The sequence below is a fragment of the Lacerta agilis genome, chromosome 13, assembly GCF_009819535.1.
Source record: "Lacerta agilis isolate rLacAgi1 chromosome 13, rLacAgi1.pri, whole genome shotgun sequence".
Lineage (NCBI taxonomy): Eukaryota > Metazoa > Chordata > Lepidosauria > Squamata > Lacertidae > Lacerta > Lacerta agilis.
The window spans coordinates 52,018,238-52,033,541 of NC_046324.1; the positions used below are offsets into that span (position 1 = coordinate 52,018,238).

Here is a 15,304-nt window from a genome sequence, read left to right on the forward strand (position 1 = left end):
CAGTGCCGGCCAGGGGCCTCCGCCGCGGGCGATGGCGACGCAGGAGGGCGAGGAGGAAGGCGCTCCGGGCTGAGGGCGGAGGCGCGCCTTTCTCTGGCCCCGGGGGCCGCCGCGGCTCCGATGGCGCCCGTCCCGCTCGTGCTGGCGCTGCTGGTGCTCCTGGCCCTCGCCGACCCCTCGCCGCCGCCGCCGCCGCCGGCAAAGGAGACGCGGAGCAGCAACGGCGGAGGCGGAGGTCCCGACGGTAAGTAACGGCGGGAGGCAGGTGCACTGCCCGGCGGCGACCGACTCGGCCGCCGCTTCCCGGAGCCGCACTGCGGAGGAGCGGGACGGAGTGGCACTCTGCACACACCTAGAGGACCGCGGCTCCTGCGCCTTCGTGACAGGGTCGCGCCTAGTAGGGACAGCGGCACCTTCTGCCCCGCAGCTTGGCGCGGATTGGGGTGTGTGTGGACCGTTTCCCTCTTCCTGACCCGACAGCGCTGAAGAGTGGGGGAGGGGTTCCCCACTTTCTAGAGGGGCTGCCCCCCAGCTTTGGATGCTCCCTCGAGTTTGAGCCCGTGGCGGCGGCGGCGGCGGGGCGCAAGGAGGCGCGACGGAGGTCCATGGCTCAGGTGGCCTTGGGTGACCTCGGGGAGAGGCCCGCGGGCCGCCCCGTCTTCAGTCTTCCAGCGTTTGCTTTGAATCCCGGTCCCTTTTAGCCCTGGAGCCACCAGTGCTGCTGTCGCCCCCTCGCTCGTAGTCATTTGGCAAAAGGGCCCCCTTTCCTCGGTTTGCCAGGGGGGCCGCCGTGTTTTCGTCTCCCACTTGAGGAAACGGAAGGTTCGTCCGGTTCTCGCTTGGGGCGGGGGACGGTGCCGCGATGGAAAAGCGCCGCTGCCAGGCTGGGGCGTCGCCCGGGTCACGGAGTCCTTGCTTTGCCCGGGGAGGCCAATGGCGCAACGCCCGGTTCCCAGTTACCCGCCGGGCAGCCTTTGCCTTTCCGGCGAATTGCGCGGGCGGCGGGCGGGACGTTGGTTGAGCATCACTTGTGCGCGTGGAAAAGCGGCGGAGGGGGTCTCTCTCCTCGCCGGATGAGCGTCGGGTGGCTGGACCGGTCAGGCAGGCTCCCTCCCTCCCGCCCGGTGGCCAGCCGGCTTGTCCGCATTCTCTCGCGTGTGCGCCTTGACTCAGCGCCCACTGCTCCCTGTGCCTTGGGGGCGCCCCCTCCGCGCCCCTGTGAGAACCAGCACCCCCTCCCAGCGGATTCCTTTCCTATTGGGGTCCGTCACCTGAACCTTCACTTCTTGCCCATCTTAGACTTGATCTTGTTGTCAAAACAAAATAAAAATTTTCCTTCCAGTAGCACCTAAGAGACCAACTAAGTTTATTCTTGGTATGAGCTTTCTTATACCAAGAACAAACTTAGTTGGTCTCTAAGGTGCTACTGGAAAGAATTTCATTATTTTTTTATTTTGTTTTGACTATGGCAGGCTGCCTCTGTGCTGCGCACGGGGTGCAGGGGGTTGGCATGGCACACCCTGCCCCGTTCCCATCCCTGCCTATTTCACCTGTGTTTGCCAAGCACTGTGCTGTACGCTCAGCAAACAGGCAGGTGCCTGGCACCCTGGGCTTGCCGCCTCAGCCCTTTCAGGAAATGCCAGTCCTTGTGGCAGGCTGTGTGCCAAAGTCCACAGCTCTGGCTTGGCAGAGCTGCCTCCCCATGAACTCTTCCTCTCCTGACCTCCCCTTGACCTCGCTGCAGGGCAAGGTTGGGCAAGGCCTTCCTGGCCCTCAGTGGGAAGGGGCAGGCACCAGCCCAGCTTCTAATTTCTGGAGGCCAAAGGGGATCCTGTGGCTCTAGACAAGCCCCCTGGGAGCTCCTTGGGGGAAGCCAGAGGCATTGGGGGGCCCTGCCCGCCCCTTCATGCTGCTGCACTTGGCAGACACTGGGGGGGGGGGCTGGCTGGCTGCTGATCTGCCTGTGGTGGGAAGCACCACCTGCCCAAGGCTGACTGGACCTGAATTCTTTCCCCTGCACATTTCCTGACAGCCTGCCCCCTCCTCCCCCCACAGACTGGTCCTTTGTGGCGGAGTATTTTGTCCAGGGCGCCCAGAAGCTCTCCTTCTACAGCTGGTATGCCAATGCCAGGCTCTTTCGCTTCCGCGTGCCAGAGGATACCGTCCAGCTGCGCTGGCTCCTTCAGGCATCCCAGGGAAGGGGTCCCGACTGCAGCAGCACAAACATCACTGTGTGCGTACCTACCCTCCCTTCTCCCTGGGGAGTTCCTCCTGGAAAGAGGGTGGCCGTCTCCCCTCCTTCTGCCCCGCTGACTTGTGTGTCTCCTGCTGCCTTCCAGCCACTTCCGCCATGGTGCCCCTCCTGTCATCAACCCCCTGGGCACGCAGTTCCCAGCCAACACAAGCGTCCGCCTCGCCTACAATCTGACCACGACTCTGGCCACTCTGGTGCAGAACACCACCTTCGTCAACGTCACAGGACCTGCTGCAGGCGACTGGTTCATGGTGGCCCACCTACCCAAGGCCGCAGGGAAGATTGAGGTGAAGGTGAGAGCAGGCGCCCTCCTTGGCTGGAGTCTGTGTGGTGGTGGGGATGGGGATGGGAGGGGGGAGTATCCTGCATCTGCTGGAGATGCTGCATTGGGACTTTGCTGCACCTGACCTGGCAGTTTCTGGAGGATCTTCTGCTGTGCCTGGGGCTGGAGGCAGAGGCCCCTGAATGTCCTCTTGTGCTGAGTGCGGCCTCCTCCTCCCAGCCACGGTGGCCCAGGAGGCTGGCAGTGATGCGTCCCTCCCTCCCTGCAGGGCATCTCAACGCCTTGCACCTACAGCTTCCAGCCGGACATGTTTGTGCTGCGCGTCATCGACACGCTGATTCTTGAGCCCGACACTCCGGTGCAGCAGACCATCGCCCAGCCCGCCAGGCCCCTTCATGCCAAGTGAGTTAAAGCAGGCGAGAGGGTGGGCCCGGTGAGTGCCCCCCATCTCCCTGGGCACCAAGGCCTGGTGTTTGTGGGCCTGCCATGTGCTGGCCAGCTGGAGTCAGCTGCTCCTCCCTCTCTCCCTCCTCCCCCCTGCAGGGTCTTTGTCCCCGGCTACAGTGCCGCGCTGCACTTTGAGCTGGGCAGCTGCAAGGTGAACACTTCCAGCCCCTGTGCCCTCCGTGTCACGCTGGGCTCTGCCACTCTGCACTCGCACTCCCAGAAGGTGCTCAACTGCTCCGGGGACTGCAGCGGCATCCTCGCTTCGCCACCATGGCAGAAGTGGCTGCCCATCATGGTGGAAAGCCTCAGCGGCCCTGGGACCAGGGTCTCCTTTCAGCTGAAGGCCTCCTTCACAGGTGTGTTGCAGCTGCGAGAGGGGAGGGGTAAAGGAGGGGTGCCAAGCTGTGTCAGCTCGCCAGTGCCTGAGTCTCTGCTGCGGATGCCCCAGCTGTGGGTCAGGGGGTGGCTTGCCCTGCCCTGCCGCCTTCTCGTCCTGAGGCCCTCGCTGACCTTGCGCCGTGTCCTTTGCAGTGTGCAAGCCTGACAGGGCCAGCTCCTTCCTCAGCTTCTACCAGAGTCTGAACCGGAGCCAGGAGACACCTTTGCCAGGAGGAAGCCCCAACGCCACCCTGCTCACAGGAGCCGGGGCAGCGCACCACCCCCTAGGCCAAAGCAGCCGCTGCCTGCGCAACCAGCCTGTCATCCGCGAAGACCTGGACGTGGTGTCTCTGCATTTCCGTGTCCTTGGAGACGTTAGTGTGCCTGTCGAGGCCGAGCCGCCGGCTTTGCTCCTCTTCAACCTGAACTCGGGCATGGACAGCGGGGGGACCCTGGTGCTGAATCTGGCCCTTAACCAGGTAAGAGGGTTGACCTGGCACTGCCTGCTGCTAGGGGAGAGGCGCCAACTGAGTTTCTTTCCTGCTTTGTCCTTGCAGACCGACTGGAGCCTTGGGAACGCCTCGGTGTGGGCCTGCTTGAGTGCCAGCTCCCCTGTGCTCTCTGCGAATGCCACGAGGGGCTGCCACACAGGTACGTGGCACAGCAGCTCCTTGCTGGCAGTGGCCACCAGTGTTGGTGGTGGGAGGGCGCGGGACAAAGCACTTCTCTGCTTGTCGCACTCATGCCCCGGGAGGGCACTGAAACTGGCAGGCTGGGCGCTGGCAGGCTGACGCAGTTTGGGCACTAACAGAAGGCCTGCCTCTCTTCCCTGCCCCACAGCTTTCTCCCAAGGCTATCCGCTGAACGTGTCCACCTCTTCTCCAGACGCTACACTCATCATCCCATACCCAGAAACGGACAACTGGTTCCTGTCCATGCAGCTCCTCTGCCCGGAGACTGTGGGGTGAGTCCTGTCGCTCTGGTGGTGCCAGCCGCACAGCCAGGGCTGGGCCTTTGCTGCAGTAGCGGTGGCAGCAAGGCCTCTGGGGCCAAGGTTCCTGAGCACCTCTCAGGCAGGGCTTTCTGCCGCCTGGTCCTCACCTTGCCTTGGGCCTCTCTGCACTTGCGCGTTGGTGCCAGGAGGGCTCAGCGTCCTTGGGTGGCATATGAGCTCTCTCTCTTTCTCTGCAGGGAATGTGACAAAGCCAAAGCCCAGGTGTCCGTTGTGACCTACCTCAGCCCCTGCTTCGATAACTGCGGGACATATGGGCAGTGCAACCTCCTGGGCCGCAGTTACCCTTACGCCGGGTGCAGCTGCAAAGCGGGTAAGAGCTTCTCTGGGCTGCCTGGGGCTGAGCCCACCAGGGCCTGTCCCTCCTCTACCCTCCTTTCCTCCCCTTTGGCCACCTTCCCTGGGCAGGGCTAGCCTGACCATAAGCAGCACCTGTTCTCCTCACGCCCAGAGTGAAAAGGCCACGGGGTGGTATCCTGCACACCAGTCAGCCCCTTAGAAAGTGAGCCCAGCTGGAGGGGGCCCATCCTGGGGGCTCTGGGGGATGCTGCGCAAGGTGGCAGCCTTAAGGATGGGCATTCCACTCCCCAGCTGGGGCAGAGGCTGCGTTGGCGCGATGGGCTTTGTTCTTTTGGCTTGATGCCCCCGACAAGTAACCCTGCCTCCCCTTCCTCCCCGGGCAGGCTGGAGTGGCTGGAGCTGCACGGAAGACACCAAGGCCCAGCCTGTCGGCACACAGATCCTGGCCACGCTCCTGCTGACGCTCAGCAACCTCTTCTTCCTGCCGGCAATCGCTGTTGCGCTTTACCACTACCACCTGGTGGAAGCCTCCGTTTACACCTTCAACATGTTCTTCTCCACCGTAGGTCCAGGCTTCCCCCCAGCGGGATCCCAGTCGCCCGTTGGGGTGGGGCAAGGCCCGAGCAGGCCCTTCTCTGGGGGGCACAGCAGGCAAGCCAGCGCAACCCTCCACTTTCTCTGCTTGCCTCATTCTGGCAGTGGGGTGGCTGGGGAAAAGCAGAGGGCTCCTTGACCCTGGTTCAGTACCCTTTGCACTGCCCTGTGGCATCCTCAGGTTGCTGCTCTGGTCGTGTGCCCAGTGGGCTCAGGTGGCAAAGAGCTGCACAGTGGGAGTGGGGCCTTCTGACTGGCACATTTTCTCCCCTCTGTGGCTGCAGTTCTACCATGCCTGTGACCAGCCCGGTGTTGCAGTGATGTGCATCATGGATTACGACACGCTGCAGTTTTGCGACTTCTTTGGCTCTGTGGTCTCCATCTGGGTGACCGTCCTGTGCATGGCTCGACTGGAGAAGACCTTGAAATATGTGCGTTGGGGGCAAGCCAGCAAGCGGGGTACTGCATGGGAGGGGGCTGTTGTTTGCAGCGAGCCCCTCTACAGCCAGGGCAGGCCCAGTCCTGAGCTCACACCTTGAGTGTCACTAGCACGACTTCCCCTGGGGCAAGAGGCTCTGAATAATAAACAGACTGGGTGCAAGAAAATGAACGCCGTGCATTTTTGCCCTGTGTATCTTGCGGGTTTCCCATCCTGGTGTTGCCAGGTGGACTGAGAGCCAGAGTTGGGCCAGAGAGGCGGACAGGCTGGCTTCCAGTCTTCCTGGGCCTCCGCTGCAGTTTCTCACTGAAAAGCAAGGGTGCCACTGGGCGTTAGAAAAGGTAAAGATGCCAGCAGTATGGCCCAATGGCCCAAAGGTGGCAGGGGCTGCCTTAGGGCATGATGCCCCATTTGGCCAAAAGGCAGAATGCAGAGTTCAGAAACGAACTATCCCAGCAGGGTTGTGTGGCTGGGAGCTCCTGTCTCTGCCCGTGAAATCTTGAAGTGATGCCAGCAGGTGAGCTGGAGCGGCTGGGCTGCCTTCCTCACCTGCCAGCCACAGACTCAAGGAGGTTCCAAGAGCAGCTCTGACTTCTCCTTGCAGGTCCTCTGTGTGCTGGGGACCCTGTTCATCGCCATGTCACTGCAGCTGGACCGCCGAGGGGTTTGGAACATGATGGGGCCCTGCCTCGTGGCCCTCCTCATCATGATTGCAGCTTGGGTAGGTGGCTTCTGCTCTGACCCCTTACGGATCGAGACGTGAGCATCTCCTGGCTCAGGTTGCAGTTCTGAGCAGTGGGCTGGGCGGAACCTGCAGCAGGTATTTTACCTTTAAGGCGTAGGCTTCCCCCGCCCTTAACTTCATCACCCATGGTGTGCTTTTGGAGTGCAGCCAGCTGAAGAAAGACCCAGCTGACTTCTCCCGGAGCCTTGGGGTGGGTGGGTCTCCATGGATGGAAAGAGCCCACACCTAGAGACCCTCTGTGGCTGCCCTCTGCCCCACCTGGGATGGCCCGTAACCCCCGACTTCCTCCTGCAGGTTCACCGTGGCGTGACACGGCGCGACTGCTACCCGCCCTCCTGGAAGCGCTGGGCTTTCTTCCTCTGCCCTGGGATCACCCTGGCTGTGGTGGCCATTATGGTGTATGCCTTCATTCAGACCAAAGAGAACTACTTCTACACGCACAGCATCTGGCACATCCTGGTGGCCTCCAGCGTGGCCTTCCTCCTCCCACCTGGAGACAAGCTCCAGAATCCGTGGGACTGGTCCCGCAAGCTGCTCTGCCGCTACCAGATTTGCAAGAATGACCGCGAGGAGCTCTACGCCGTGACGTGACAGACTGAGAGGGGGCGGACTCTCGCGAGGCTCTGGCCCCAGGGCCTCCCTCCACGCTTCTGGGTCGGCTTGCCAGCCGCTTCCTGGTGCCACCTGAAGGCCATCCATCCTGCAGGAGAGACCATCACGCTGGCTGGGTGAAGAACAGGGAGCTGCGAGGGTCCACAAGACAAGACGGCTCACTAGTCTCCACCCTTACCTGAGAGGTCACCCACTCATGAAGCAGGTCTCTCCTCCAGTGGAACCAGCAGCACTTTCTGGAGCCTTCAGGTGCATCACCACAGCCTGCTTTTGTTGAATCTGCGTGGCTGGGAACTGGGAACCAGGCAGTTCTGCAATCCTGGGAGTGGGGGTGGAGTGACAACTAGACACAAGTGTTCCTTGTGGGGCTTGTAGACAGGAGGCTGGTGTGCAGCTCCTGGCACCCTGTTAATGTGGAAAGAAGAAACATGGTTGCTCAAACCTGAGAGGGGTGTGTGAATGATAAGAATGCAAGGGACACACCTGGGCTAGGGAGGGAGGAGAGGCGTCCTTGCTGGCCGTGGTTGGAGAAACCGTGTATTGCTCAGGGAGGTGCCAAGTTTCTCTGTCCTGAACAAAAAGCTGAGCTGGAGCAGCCCAGTTCTGTTCCTCTGCCTGTGGGTGCCAAGCGAGCTCTGCCGCTCACTGCCAGGCCTGAGACTGACTTGGTCACGTGATACTGCTGAATGAAAACCTCGTGGCACTGTTGCCATTCAGCGGTGCCCATCCACCAGCCAGGTTGTTCAAGAGCCTTCAACTGCTGGTGGGCTTTGGACTTGGGTGAAAGCAGGGAGATCCTGTTCTTGCATCTTTCTCTCCACCACTTTGGGGCTGTTCCCCCTGTTTTGGGGGAGCCACAATGAATGTCAAAGCCCTCAGCCAAATGACGGAGCTCTTTGCAGTCCCGGAGCTCTTAGTCCTCGTGGGCAGGCAAGAGCCCAGCACTGTTTGCTCCCCTGTCTTCTGGCTCTTGCAGCTGGCACTGCTGGGCCAGGATAAGACCATGACAAACCCTTTTGCAAATGCACACACAGGTGGAAGAGCCAGAGACTCTAGACTAGAGTTCTTTTAGCGCAATAACACACACTACTCCTGTTTTAAGGTCCTTAATTTGGGGTGTTTATTTTTTTCCCTTCCCCTCAGTCACTGCAGGGGATGGAAGGGACACTAATCTTAAATGGGGAAATGGTTATTTTGTTGATTACCTCAGGAAGAACTTCAGCAACTGCAGTTCAGAAAGTTCTGTTAGTACCTTGTTAATTTTATGTTATACTTTGCCTTTTTGAAGCTGTTTAAATTGATTTAAGCTGTTTAAACTGTCCTTTTGTTCAATTAAAAGTCATGCACACTGTGCTCCTTTGCCTTTGGTGCTTATTTCCAGCAATCTAATAAGAAGTGCAGGAAGTGCATCTGAGAACCCTTTGAGCAGAAGCAGGAGGCACCCCCTGCCCCACAGCAGACTGGGCAGCCTCCACTTTGGGACTCTTACCTCCACCTTGGACCTTGGAAAAGCTGCCTTCTGCTGGGTGGGGTGATGATGGCTGGCCAGCCAAAGTTTGCTTGGTGATGAGGGGGCTTCTTGCTTCCCTTCTGCGTGCCCCTCACTTCACAGGAGGTCTGGAGGGTGGCAACATGATAACGGGGCCTTTTCTGCAGTGACTGCCTGCTTTAGGATGCTTTCCTTGGGGAGCCTCGCATGTGCCAGAAGCAGTTTGGTCATGGAGCCACATGACTCGGAAATCTGTCTGTGGACAAATGCCGACTCCCTCGGCCTGAAAAGTGCGATGAGCACTGCAACCGCATAGTCGCCTTTGACTGGACTTAACCGCCCAGGGATCCTTTACCCTTTTTACTGTGGTTGCCTGCAAGGAATTCCCATACGGCAGCATCGATGTTGCCAGCCTTCATGTCCCATTTGCAGACATCTTTGTAGCACAGCGTTGGCCTGGTGCCTGAAGCCAGCTCCCGGTAGAGCACATCCTTGGGGACCCTGCCATCTTCCATTCTGTGGACGCGACCAAGCCAGCGTAGACATCGCTGAGACAGGAGTGCGAAGATGCTGGGAAGGTGGGCTTGGGAAAGCACATCTGTCCTGCCATGTGATGCCCAAAATCCTCCTGACGCAGCACATAAATTTAATAATAATAGATTAATACACCTCAATGATAGGAGGGTTAGTGACCCCATTTCCTGCTTCAGTCATTTAAAACGAGATGACGACGAAACCAATACTAGTCACTCTGGGCCCGCCTCGCGGGGTTGTTGTGCCAGGACGAGAAGCGCAGCACCCGCTCCCGCCTCCAGCCCCTGGGGAAAGCGAGGCGCGGCGGGGGCGAAGCCGCAGCGACGAGGAGGCCTGGACGCCCCCGACTCCCGCGCGCGGCCTTGTTGAGCGAAGCCCCCTCGGATCCTCGCGAGGCGCCGCGGGTCCGCTGCCATGGTAACGGCGTAGGGGCGGGACTAACAGAAACGCGGCTCCCTCGCTCCCCTTAGGCCACGCCCTCAGCGGCGCTCTGCTCCAATGAGAAGGAAGCAGGAAGGACGGCCTTCCTCCCTCCCCGTCTCGCGGCAACGCTTTGCTTCCGGGTCGGCGGCGCCCTGCGCCTGCGCGAGGCCGCCCCTTGACCTTTGCCCTCGCTTTGGCGGAAGGAGCCTGCGACACGGCTCGGCGGGCGCAGACGGAGGCCTAGGCGACTTCCGAGCTACCGGCCGCCCTCCTTCGCTCGCTCGCTCTCTCGGTTCGGCCGGCGGCGGGATGCCTCTGCACAAGATCCCTCCGCGCCTGTGGGACGCGCTGAAGCTGCAGCAGGGCATCTACGCGCGCCTGCCGGCCCACTACCTCCGCGCGCTGCAGGAGGAGGCCGCGGCGCCGCCCGTCGCCGTCCACTGGAGGCCCCGCGGCGTCCAGCACGCGCGCAACCGCAAGACCGGCGAGCGGGAGCGCGTGCAGGACGTGCCCGTGCCCGTCTACTTCCCTCCCGAGAGCCAGCAGGGCCTGTGGGGCGGCGAGGGCCTGGTGTCCGGCTGGCGCTACGCCCGGGGAGACAAGGTGCGCTGCCGGGGCCGAGGGGGCTGGGCGGGCGGACCCCGGCGAGGGGGCATCGGGGGAAGGCCGAGGGGCGCGTGCCTCGCAAGGAGGAGGAGGAGGAGGAGGCGCCTGACTCCGGGACCCGGGGAGACGCTGCTGCCGGCCAGTGGAAGCGACGCCCTGCGAGGTGGACCCGCCGGGCAGCAGGGCCTCCCGTTTAGTTTGAGCTTTCCCCTCCCAGCTGCCCAGATCTTGGCTGCATCTGCTCTTCCTTGTGTCCTCAGCTTGCTGCCAGGGTGAAGAAGATCTGGAAGCCGCAGCTCTTCTATCGAGGTCTCTACAGTGAGATCCTGGATAAGAAGCTGACGATTACAGTCACCATGCGGACGATGGACCAGATTGACGCCGCCTACGGCTTTGATTATTACATCTTAAAGGTAGGTTTGTGGTGATAGCTTGACAGGCTGTTCTGTCTGCAAGCGTGGGAAAGGCAATATGACAGCTATCGGATGAATACTTCATGATAGCCTTGGAACGGTGTGGTGTGAAGCAGCCTTTGTGGGCCACATCCCAGAGCGCTGCTTTGAGTGATGCAGGTTCTTTCCTGAACTATTTGACAGAAGTCATAAGGACTGTGGTCCGCTTGCCCTTGAAAGCCTCTCTTTGCCCCGAACAAATCGGTGGAAACTGGTGACGAGTGTTGCATCCTTCTCTGACCTCACAGACCCCAAAAGCTGAGCTGTGTTCTAAACTGGGCATGGATCTGAAACGCACAATGCTTTTACGGCTTGCCCGCCGGGACCCTTCCCTCCATCCAGATGACCCAGCAAAGAGGGAGGCTATTTACGACAAATACAAGGTGGGTGTCTTCCTTTGCTACGAGGGCCTGGAAGGGCCCGTAAGTGGTGGCCTTCCCGTGGTAATGCTGCAGGACCATTTCAGTTCCCTCTCAGTTCAGTTTGGTCCAGGGAGCTATTGTAGTGGGTGAAGAGGCACACCTACGAATCAGGAAGCCCCAGTTCAGATCTTGTGTGTTGCTTTAAGGATTACAAATAGGGTAATGTCTGTAGAATGCTTTAAATACATTATATTAAATATTGTATCCCCACCCCAAGATGCCCACATTGGTGGGTGATATGTAGTAGCTAATTTTTTGCTTTTGAGCCAGCATCTACCATAATCTGAAATTGCTGTGAGCACCAGTCATTATTCTTGTATCAACAATAAGGGCTGTAGATTGGTTATGAAAAGTTTTCTGTGCATGCGCCAATGCGTAAGGGCTAAGAGTTGCAGCTGTGCTCTGTATCTCCCACTTCCTAGGACTTGGCTAGAGGGACACACGGCGCTGGTGGAATAGTTAGAGGGTGTAGAAAGGCCGGTATAACTGTCCTTGATATGCCTAAGGATATAATGGCTGTTGTTTCTGTCTTTCCATCCCTGGTAATGCAGAATCCAGTGGAAAGGCTGTAGTGGCAAGGGTGATAGAGCCCACATTTGCTTAGTATGCCCTATTATCAGCAGAAAAGCTGCCAGTCAGTGAACAATACGGTGGGCTAGTGGGCTGACATGGCACAAGGTACTTTTCAATCTTGCTGTCTTTGCTGCCTCCCGGTGAGTCTCTGTGCTGAGAGCTAACGAGTGTTACCTTTGCATGCAGGAGTTTGTGATCCCAGAGGAAGAGGCAGAATGGGTTGGGCTGAGTTTGGAAGAAGCTGTGGAAAAGCAGCGACTCCTGGAGAAGAAGGTGTGTCTTCACCCTTTGTGTTTGTGGCCCAATCCCAGTCAAATATTGTCTCTGGAACATCCACCTATGACCCTCAAAGCTGTGTAAAATAACTGTGCTTTATGCTTTTATGCCGAGGTGCAATACATTTCATTGCTAAGGTTTGCTGTCTATTGGACTACATGGAATATGCTCCCTTTGCTTAGTTATGGTGGGGTGGGAGGCAACTTAGTCAGACTCTGCAGATGCTAGTCTGGCTCCTGTAATCACTTGTATCCAAAATGCTGTTGATTTCTCTCGAGGGCTGCTGTGATGCTTTGAATTGGCTCACACATAACACTAAGGCGTGTGTTACTTGGATTGTCCGAGCCCAGCTCAGAGGCTTCACTGTGAAAAAGCCACTTTAGTAAATCAGGGTTCGTTCTTGGGTTAAAACCTGTGGTTAACATTGACCATGGCTTTGTTTTAACTTGCAAACCTAGCCTTTGTGCAATTAGATCTCTTCCTCACTGTGTCTTCCCTCCTTGCCCCCAATCTTTCTCTCAGGACCCTGTTCCCTTGTTCAAAATCTATGCAGAAGAACTGGTGCAGCAGCTCGAAGCACAGAAACTTTCTGAATCGGCTGAAGTGCCGAAGGTCTAACAGGAGAATCAAGCACTGTGAACTTCTCTTTGGGCTTATGTTAAACAGACCAAGGGATGGAACTTTCCCCCTGAGAGAGCTGGATCCAGAATGGTGAAGTATGTGCTCGCTGTCTGATACTTGTCACGTAAAGGCTGCTCTGCCCCTGGACTTGGGAGGGACTAGCTGCCTTGAGCTACCTCCTCATGTTCCATTCAGGATGCTTTTGCCATAAAGAAAAGGAGGAGGCTTTCAATTCTTGGCTTCCCAGCTGCTCAGTTGCTGCTCAGTCTCTACACACTGCAGCCACCGTGTGGTCCGTGATCCCCAACTCTGAGGCTGGTCATCATGAGAGCCTTTTGCCACCAGGCTTTGGAGCACCCTAGAATGCACCCCGCCTTGGAGTTCTCGTACACCCTCAGGTCTGCAGGGTCAGACAGCAACATTTGCAGCAGAATACTAAAGCAGTCAGCTGACCTCTCTTGAGGAACAAGCCACATCCTGTAACCTTAATTAAGATCCAAAGCACAGCAGGAAAGAAAAGAATAAATGGCTGGTGAATTATTATTGAAACAGTGTAGTCACTTGTTCTTTTTAGCTGGAATAAGAAACCAAAGGGACAAAAGCTGGAGCGTTAGGAACTGGCTTGCTGTCTCCCCAGCTTCCGCTTTGATCTACTTGGAGGACTGCTGTTGTGTGGCAGACCTCTGAGCCCCTGTGTCCCTGCTTTCTGAAATGTCCTGCAAGCCCGGTTAGGGCACATGCCTACCAGGGCATGGTTTGGCTGCTTTGATACGTAGAAGGAATACAAGCCCATTTGCCCTCCCAGGTATAGACCAGGAAAGTGGCGGCGGCGGCAGCCGCCACTGGGAGAACCAGCGTGGGCAGCCTGAGCGGCATGGGGGGGGGGGCCCACAGCGGCTTTGTTTACATAGAGCAGCAAGAATTACTGTATGCAAACATCTGTTCCTGTCCTGAAGTGGTCTGAGTTAAGCTTCAGTTGCCAAGTATCCTAGGGCTCCTTAGTTTTAAATGAAAGAGCCACCTTGATGGGTCTGGCTGCAGTGTGATGACTCATATTTATTTATTTTAAAATTATACACCCTGCTTTTCACCATGTATACAGCGCAAAGTCGCTTACAGCAATAAACTACACAGTATACAAAATTTAAAATGTTAAGATTTAAAATCTGAAGAATTTAAATAGCATGTGGGCCTGAAAGTTTCTACTTCAAATCTTGCCTTGCAGAATGCTCTCTCTCTCTCTCTCTCTCTCACACACACACACACACGTATGTGCCATGTGAGGATAGAATATCTTCACCACAAAAAGGTGGTCATTGGCTGCTAGTCATGGCTCTGTACAACCTCCAGTATTGGAGGTGGTTTGCCTCTTCACCTGCTTGTTACACTTGTTCTCCTCCCCACTTTCCCCTTTATCCTCACAACAACCCTGTGAGGGAGTCACTGGCCTAAGGTCACTGAGCAAGCTTTGTGGCTGAAAGGGAAATTGTTCCCTGGCCACTCCAACCGCTGCACCACCCTGGCTCTTGAGTAGCAGCTGCTTGGGTATACGAGTGAAGAGAGCGCTGTCGTGATCATGTCCCACAGGCATCTGTTGGTGAGTACAGGATGCTGGACTTGCCGGGCTCTTCAGGTGTGCTAATGTGAGCAGGACGGATAGGAGACCTTGTGGAGTGCTGGGGCTTCTGCTTGCTGCCTCTGACTGGCATCAGGGAGGCACAGAAACAGGGCCTTCATCATGGGTCAGACTTGGCTGCTTTGTCTAGCTGGTAATGAATGACCAGATACCTTGATATAAGTGTTTCTAAAGTCATTTGTGTTATGGTCATTGCAGCATAGTTGACACCAGGTGGAATAATCCTGTCTTTTTGTTTAGAACCTGCTTCCTGCTGTTGCCTCTGATGGCCCCCGAGATGTTTTTGTGTGTTTTGGGGTCTGTCTGAGAAATAACAGCTCCAGACTCTAGTTCTATCATCCTCAAATTCCCTGATGGCCTCAGCTGTCCATCTCTGTGACTTTTCCAATGCCAGGCTATCCTTTCTGAGACTCTCTCTCTCTCTGGCCATTGCCTGCTCCAGATTCTCCGGGTGCTCTCTGGAATGTCTCTTTCTGTGGTGTGGTTTCTATGGGTGGGAAGCCTCCTTGGAGAGCTGCCAGTGCTATGGAGGAGGCTCCCTCCTCCTCCTCCTTTCCTCCTCCTCCTCTTGGTGCAGCAGGTTCCAGCCTTTGGCCTTTGCCTCCTCTCTCTTTGCAGGAACTTACTTAAATGTCAGTTGTTGGCTGTTAGGGTTCCAGGTCACCCTTTGTCTCATAGCATTTGCCAGCCAAGGGCACTTCAGGGCTGGAAGGTCCCTATCTTTGGGACTACAGGGGTGTGGGGCCACCAGACACCTGTGGGCTTTGGGGTGAGTCCAGAGCGATGCAGGTGCCCATGATACGCCCCTGCCCTGAAGCGGTCGCTGCAGAGGCCCATATGACAGTGGAGCCCCCCATGGAGAGAGTCTCGTGCCTCTTACTGGCCTTGCCTTGTCTTCATCTGGCTCCTTGGAGAAGGTGGCATGTGGTGATGATGTGGCTCTTCCACGCTAGACAGGTGCCAGCTTCACCGCTGGTACAGTGGGAAAGAAGGTCCTATTTAGTCTGCAATGAATTCCTGTGAAAGGCAAAAGCAGCTGATGCAAGAATAATTTCCACAATATCCTCCCCCCCCCCGGTAGCTCTGTGCTTTTTGCTCTCCTCTCTCTCTGCCGTCAGCCTTCGTTTTCCGCCCAAAGATTCCTCGGTTTGGCGCTGGGTAGGGCCGCCCGTGCGCAGAGGAGTCCCATGACCGCGAGGCGCTGTGCG

At 57.5% G+C, this 15,304-nt stretch overlaps 2 protein-coding genes across 2 annotated transcripts; both read left to right on the top strand.

Moving 5' to 3' along the window:
• Positions 1-105: 105 nt before the first annotated feature.
• On the top strand, positions 106-7,905 carry PGAP6 (post-glycosylphosphatidylinositol attachment to proteins 6). The gene is made up of 13 exons (XM_033167042.1): positions 106-244; positions 2,056-2,233; positions 2,340-2,547; positions 2,806-2,939; positions 3,081-3,340; positions 3,516-3,841; positions 3,920-4,013; positions 4,203-4,326; positions 4,554-4,687; positions 5,058-5,236; positions 5,553-5,699; positions 6,312-6,428; positions 6,747-7,905. Exons 1-13 carry the CDS (start codon positions 121-123, stop codon positions 7,041-7,043), a joined length of 2,322 nt encoding a protein of 773 aa, XP_033022933.1. The 5' UTR covers positions 106-120; the 3' UTR covers positions 7,044-7,905.
• A 1,876-nt stretch (positions 7,906-9,781) lies between these two features.
• On the top strand, positions 9,782-12,692 carry MRPL28 (mitochondrial ribosomal protein L28). Its single transcript, XM_033167405.1, has 5 exons — positions 9,782-10,113; positions 10,377-10,529; positions 10,817-10,951; positions 11,750-11,836; positions 12,362-12,692. Exons 1-5 carry the CDS (start codon positions 9,820-9,822, stop codon positions 12,455-12,457), a joined length of 765 nt encoding a protein of 254 aa, XP_033023296.1. The 5' UTR covers positions 9,782-9,819; the 3' UTR covers positions 12,458-12,692.
• Positions 12,693-15,304: the final 2,612 nt, after the last annotated feature.

Coding starts and splice junctions, on each gene's coding strand:
- MRPL28 (XM_033167405.1), top strand. CDS start 9,820: ATGCCTCTGCACAAGATCCCTCCGCGCCTGTGGGACGCGCTGAAGCTG. Junction 10,114..10,376: donor GCTACGCCCGGGGAGACAAG/GTGCGCTGCCGG, acceptor TTGTGTCCTCAG/CTTGCTGCCAGGGTGAAGAA. Junction 10,530..10,816: donor TTGATTATTACATCTTAAAG/GTAGGTTTGTGG, acceptor CTGACCTCACAG/ACCCCAAAAGCTGAGCTGTG.
- PGAP6 (XM_033167042.1), top strand. CDS start 121: ATGGCGCCCGTCCCGCTCGTGCTGGCGCTGCTGGTGCTCCTGGCCCTC. Junction 2,548..2,805: donor CAGGGAAGATTGAGGTGAAG/GTGAGAGCAGGC, acceptor CCCTCCCTGCAG/GGCATCTCAACGCCTTGCAC. Junction 3,842..3,919: donor TGAATCTGGCCCTTAACCAG/GTAAGAGGGTTG, acceptor TTGTCCTTGCAG/ACCGACTGGAGCCTTGGGAA.